Genomic DNA, 6,864 nt, shown 5'->3' on the forward strand with positions numbered 1-6,864 from the left:
ACCATCTCCAGACCCGACTCTACGAAGAAAATATGCATCTTTATCATCTCCGGACCCTCTGCTCTACGAGCACAATAATAACGTCCAGGGCAGGGCAGACTGCAGACACATTAATAAGATGTAATATGATAACAGTAACATGTCGATTCACAGTTCACGATCAATCATATCATTGTGAATTTACAGTATTCCCAATTTGATCCCAGGTAACGTAACAAAAGAATAAGGGGAACTATTATTAAAATTATAAGCTGAACCCTTTAACAAGGAACAGTTTAGTATACAACTTGAAAGTAAATACACAAGTGTGAACATCTGACAGAAGGAATGTACAGCGGGTTCTAGCAACATCAATCTCCATATGTAATTCACAAATGCAAGTAATAAACAAATTACAGATACAAAGAATTTTAAGAATTTCAGTCGGTAACCAAACAACTATACTGGAGGGAAGGAGAGACAGCCTAGTACAGCTTAATTCTAGTTTGAATTTGACTCCTGCAAATAGGACATAACTGGAGATCTTCTCCGCACTCGCAACATGTCTGACAAAAGAAAATGTTGGAACTCAGATATGTAAGCACGTGAAACTCCTCCAACAGATCTAGGCAAAAACATTATAAAAGTTTTACCTGATGTCCGCAACCGAAGGCCATGTTTTTTGAGTTGGTTAGGCATATAGGACAGAGCTGTACAAGGTTCAAGGAAAATATATCAGCACCTAGAAATCATATAATATCGTATATGTAATATACAGATTTATGCAAGAAAATATTATATCCAGAAGGCACTGGACAGATTAACAGAAGTACTGTTGCAAGTTAAATTTTTTACCAGGTTATCGTAGGTAGAGTTTGTAACAGGTGGTGCTGTGCTAGCAGGACCACTGTAAGCATTATAAGAAGGCGAACTTGTCTTGAAACTAGTTGAATGTGAAGGCTTGGAGCTGCTGAAAGAAGCTGTGCGGCCTGAAGGAGGAGGCAGGGGCCATCTATCAGGAACATTTCCTCTTGCACGACTGCAGCAGTAGAGGGAAGAAAAACAATCAAAAGTGGTGAGACTTCATGCTCAATGATAATTGTACATCAAACAAATTTATGTAAGAACATATTACCCTAACAAATGGAGCTCCATGGTAGCCTTATATTGTGAGGGAATTTCCATTAGAGCTGATAAAGCAAATTCGGTTTCTTTCCGCGATGTGGAAAGTTTCTTTGACATGATTTCCGTAAAATTCACAAACTGAAACAGAAGATTGCAATGTTATTCAACTCGAGTATTAAAAACACAAATATGTAACCTGACGAGCGTGACAATTGACGTCAAGAAAAATTAAAGATCAGTATCACCTACCTGAAAATTATCAAAAGCTCGAGCAGGAATATTATCATCAAATTCCTTCATCATGTCCCAGGGTCCATCTCCCACACCAACTAATATGATTGATAGAGGAAGCTCGCTGAAAGGTAACATATATATGTATTGTATGAAATAAGTTTGCTTAAAGCTGCTACATATATCTTCCTTTCATATGAAAAAGTAAGTTTACACCATTTACCTTGCTTTGACAATAGCTTCAACAGTTCTCTGCTCTTGTGGACTCAACTGGCCACGCTCAGTATCAACACTTCTTGTTACCTGCAGTGTCATATAATATATATGATTGACCAATGTCATACAATGTTCTAAACTACTGGTAAACTTCACAGCTATTATATCATCTAACCGCAGATATGGGTATAATAACAAGTACAGGGTCAAGTGTTTTTAGAAATTATGCTGATGACTTAAACGTAAAAGTAATTTCTAACTTGTAAGTTGTTAATCTATCTCCAACTGTGGAAACACGTGTAAGGGAGTACATTGTATCTCTAAAATTAGTGGCCCAAACAATATTTTAAAGGGGCTGAGGGCTGAGGCTAATGTAGCTCAAACAAAAGGTTACACAAGTAGAAATGGTTATTTAAATATATATTTCATATTTGAATAATAGGGACTACTATCTAGATTTAGTCCAGGGGCTCAAAGTTTAGTTGAGACAACCGCTACAACCCTGTGAATATATGTATGTCTCATATGCACTGGTACATACCTGTCCGTCTGCAATAATTACTAGCACATGGTATTGGCCAGTACTTTGCTCAACAATAGTCATCGCCATTTCAATAATGGGAGCAAATGAAGTTGGTCCTGAAATCCACAATGTTAACACACAAATTTTAGCGAAGAATGCCTCTACTAAAGCGGTAAAAAACTTAAAAGACAGTAGCTAAATAGGCTCTTAACCTGCAAGCCGAAGACTAGGGACAATTTCCTTGTACCGACTCAATACTTCCTCAAACCCGTTACAAAACCTATCCTGATAAAAACTGAAGACATCTTGGTCATGCGTTGAAGCTGCCGATTCCAGAGAACAAAATGACATAGTTAGATATATTGTACGACAACTACATTTGTATGCCTTTAAACTAGAATCTGTGCTAAAGAAAGATACCATCGCCAAACCCAAAACAGGGAATCAAGTTGTCTTCATCGAAAGATGCTAAGGTTTTTCCAATGATACTAATTGCTTGTTCGTAGGGATTTAAGTTATCCCCAATGTGATGTAAACTGCGCCTGTTGAAGGACTTTGCACCTATTTTCAGAAAAGTCAGCGTATTTCAACTACTTCTTCTTACAAATTTAAGCACTGTAGAGACTAGAAAATATATAGACTTAACCTGTCCACTCATTGCTTTTAGTGAAGTCAATACCAACAATGAGATTAGAGGACTCCAGGCCAGCGTTTGCAAGTGCTGCAGTCACCTTCAAACACACAATGGCTCGTGTTAATTATGATTCTTATAGCAACAGTTATACATATAAAACCAATAAATATAACTGGACACCCAACTGGATCAGGATATTTCGACATACAAAAATAGGTTATAAACAGCACATTTGGTTATATGGAGAAGCTACTTCCTGTTAATCTGTAACAACGCAAAGCACTTTAATGGATGCTTAGACTTTCAATGTTTAATTTTGTAGATACAAGTCAGACATGTAAGGATAACCATATGCGTAGTCTTTCTGTCTCTAAATTTAGAGTCAGCTTAAGTACCCAAGTAAAAAATTACACCACGATACTATTGGACAGATGCACTTGTAGGGAAAGTAAGCATAAGTAGAAGATTCATAGGTAGGAAATAAAATGTTTCCACGTAACATCATTAAGGCAGTGGTCCTGATTAGTCCGTTTATTCCTTTTTACTTAGGAATAATGAATAAGTAGAAGAAATAAAAAAGAAAAGTAAAGAATTTCTAAATAGGTGTAATTAGTTTGAAAGTGAAGATTCTTGTTCTCCTATCTCTTTGCTTTCTGAGGAATAAGGTTTGAGAAGGAAAAGCATCACAACAGTTAAGTATCAGAGTTATTCCATTCCCACCTGATTTCATTCCCTCCAATTAAACGGAGCATAAACTTCATAGATAAACCATACCTCCTTCTCCTTATATGTTTTCTTTCAGCAGATATATTGATAAGGTATTAGAAAATTGAAACCACACAAACACTACTCCCTTTCTATATAAAAGTCAACCACAAGAAATTGGTCCGACAGCATTTGAGATACTTGAAAACTCACGCCGCCGACAAAAATTATATCAACTCATGTAGAGGAAGATGTGCCCACCACATAAATACACAATTACACATGGACACCCACAGTCTCAACTTTTAGAATCTTATACACAACAAACTACAATAACCCTAAACTTTCACAAAATTATATAATACCTCATCAAGTGAATTGTAATTATCAGCAATCCTCGAGTACTTCCTGTCAAGCTGTTTTCTTTGCGGTTCATAACCCCGACCTCCATAATTCTGAGTTGGTGGTGGATTATTTGGCTGCTGATTGTAAGCAGGATAAGCATAAGCCTCTCTGGGAGCATAACTTGGAGATTGAACATAATCCTGCTGATTCCATGAAGTCGAGGACGTAGACCTTGTACTTGAACTCTGCCTATAGCTCTGCTCTTTCGAACTTCTTCCTCCCATCAATACAAAATATCCTCAAAACCTTAATAACAACCCCAACAGATCTCCTTCACAACACACAAATCCCAAAAGATACCCCAAATCAATAACCTCCAAATACCCAAATCACAAAAACCTAACACAGTAACACCTTAAGAACTAAATTCTTAATTTTATACAAGAAATAAGTTGGAAAATAAAAAATTAGCGCGTATATAATAAAATTACGTCAACCCCAGAACTATTCAATGAAAATAGATAAATATAAACACACAGAAACACCTATATTCGAAAATACGGCGCCTACAATAAGAAGACTAGAAATGTAAACGCAGCACCAACTTAGTAATTTCTGTAACCAATTTCTTGGTATTCTAACAAAGACTCCTAATTTAACAAGCACGAGTATTTACACACGAAATCTCGACATCAACAAAAAATCCAATAATAAACACCCCGATTTTCCGACGACTTCTACACAGTGTCAATGAAAATAGCAAAAGATCCAATCTTTCTGCTTAAAATCGAAAACCCACTTCCGAAATTTCAAGATTTATACAATACAGATGAATATGTGTTTGAAATACGAAGAAAGACTAACCTGAGATGCAAAGAAAGAAACTGTTCTTCATTTTTTAAAATATTTTTTACCTTCTAACAGATTGTTTAATTTTGGATCAACTTATAAGTTAAAATTATAAATTATTATATGTAATGTGTGAGGATAGTGATTAAAGTTGACAGAAAAGTGGGACTGCTTTGAGGAGTTGAGGATGGCACATGGAAATTACAAAGCTTGAATGATTAATTGATGAGGAGTACAAAAGTGGCTTTGTTTTTTCTTTTTGTTAACAGATCAATCAATTGCTTTTGTTGGTAACATGTGTTTAACGCCAACCGGCGGAGGTTTTGTCTTTCCGACAAGTTAAGGGAAAATAGATTTTTTTGTCACCCAACTTATTATTTGTTTAGAAACTTACCACTGAACTATAATTTTTTTCTTTTTTGTCACTAATGTTAGGTTTGGACTTTTTTTTGTCATTAATGTTAGGTTCGGATTTGATTATTAACACTATGTTATTTTTTTAGCATTATTAATATATAGTGTTAGTCTGCAATATAATGGCGATCTGATATGTGTCTATATCTTTATATATAGTGTCCAAGGTAGTTTACCTTGGAAGACGAGAGTTGAACACGCATTTTGAGACTCCGAAAAATTTTAAAAATTATTTTATTTTATTTTTTCTGAATAGAATTTAATGTTGGTTTTTTTTCCTTAAAAAAATGTTGGATTTTTTTTTGTCACTAACGTTATGTTTTGATTTGATTATTAACAATATGTTATTTTTTTAGCATTATAAAAACATAGTGGTATTTTAAAAACATAGTGACAAGTAGTATTTTAAAAACGTAAAAAGTTTAGTTTTATAAATTATTTTAGGACTTCACAAAAATATAGTATCACTTTACTTTATAGTTCTTTACCACTACTTGTCACGTATTTTAAGGTTCCCATTTTTTATAAATATAGTTCCATAAGTTAATTTTGAGATTTCCTTTCTGAGTAAAAAAATCCGTACTCTCGTCCTCCAAAATAAACTACTTAAGACACACATGGAGTACTACATATAAAGATATAGACACATATCACCATTATATTGCAGACTATCGAAAAATAGATTTCCGAAAAATATCGTTTAAATGGTCAGAAAAATAGAATGACATAGTGTTAATAATCAAATCCGAACCTAGCGTTAGTGACAAAAAAAAAATTCGAACCTAACATTAGTGGCAAAAAAGGAAAAAATTATAGTTCAGTGATAATAATCAAATCCGAACCTAGCGTTAGTGACAAAAAAAAATTCCGAACCTAACATTAGTGGCAAAAAAGAAAAAAATTATAATTCAGTGGTAGGTTTCTAAACAAATAATAAGTTGGGTGGCAAAAAAATCTATTTTCCCACAAGTTAACTATAGTTTTATAAAATTAATTATTGAGGTGTTCACTGAAGTTGTGCTTAACTTATCAAGTTGGTCACTAAACTCAAAACGGTATCAAGATGGTCACTAAAGTCACCAAAAATATCCTTAAAATATGAGTTCAAGTTGTAAAAATATTATTTATAAAATTTATGACTTCTAGTATTTAAAATAATATATTTATATTTTATCAAGTTTATTTATTATTTATATTTTATTATATATTTATTTTTTTGTTTTAATTAAAAAAATAATAAATAAATTTGATAAAATCTAAATATATTATCATAAATATTAGAAGTCATAACCTTTTACTTGGTTTTGGCAACATTTAAAAATAATGTGTAAAACTTTATAAATTATATTTTTCCTGCTTGAACTTATAATTCAAGGTACTTGTTTGATATTTATGACCACTTCAGTGACCATTTTAATACCGTTTTGAGTTCAGTGACCAATTTGATACATTAAGCCCACTTCAGTGACCAATTCGATAATTAACCCTATTTTTATATTATAACAATTTGATTTGGTTGAAAAAAATTATGGTTATATTTCGAAATTCAGTTTCATATGAGAACAAGATATGCATATGATGATATGAATCTGCCGCAAAAAAATGATTCAGTGGAAAAAGTCATGTTTGATGATATTTTAATGATGATAAATTCCAAAGCATAAAATAAATGAATAAGATTCTAATAAATTCTAATTATTGGTGTGCTTTTCTGGAAACTTGAAAATATATAAACCCATTGAAAAATTATAAATTGACATAATACAATTTATTTTTTTTTGATAAATATGGCTTATATCCTTGCAAATGAGTATCTGTTCTACGAAACTCTCAGGATGAACCA

General features: G+C 33.0%; 1 protein-coding gene across 2 annotated transcripts; it reads right to left on the reverse strand.

Moving 5' to 3' along the window:
• Positions 1 to 212: 212 nt before the first annotated feature.
• On the reverse strand, positions 213 to 4,839 carry LOC108227936 (E3 ubiquitin-protein ligase RGLG2). Of its 2 annotated transcripts, XM_017403337.2 has the most exons (12): positions 4,623 to 4,839; positions 3,779 to 4,089; positions 2,721 to 2,805; positions 2,495 to 2,635; positions 2,287 to 2,397; positions 2,093 to 2,190; positions 1,559 to 1,638; positions 1,354 to 1,459; positions 1,115 to 1,242; positions 835 to 1,018; positions 633 to 689; positions 213 to 545 (listed from the first exon to the last, which is right to left on the reverse strand). In XM_017403337.2, the coding sequence occupies exons 2-12, from the start codon at positions 4,040 to 4,042 to the stop codon at positions 465 to 467; spliced, it is 1,335 nt and encodes a 444-aa protein (XP_017258826.1). In that variant the 5' UTR covers positions 4,043 to 4,089; positions 4,623 to 4,839; the 3' UTR covers positions 213 to 464. The 2 variants fall into 2 exon arrangements, with proteins under 2 accessions (XP_017258826.1, XP_017258828.1); XM_017403339.2 differs by lacking the exon at positions 4,623 to 4,839 and having other exon boundaries at positions 3,779 to 4,177.
• Positions 4,840 to 6,864: the final 2,025 nt, after the last annotated feature.

Source organism: Daucus carota, chromosome 6 (assembly GCF_001625215.2).
Source record: "Daucus carota subsp. sativus chromosome 6, DH1 v3.0, whole genome shotgun sequence".
In the NCBI taxonomy this organism is placed as follows: Eukaryota; Viridiplantae; Streptophyta; class Magnoliopsida; order Apiales; family Apiaceae; genus Daucus; species Daucus carota.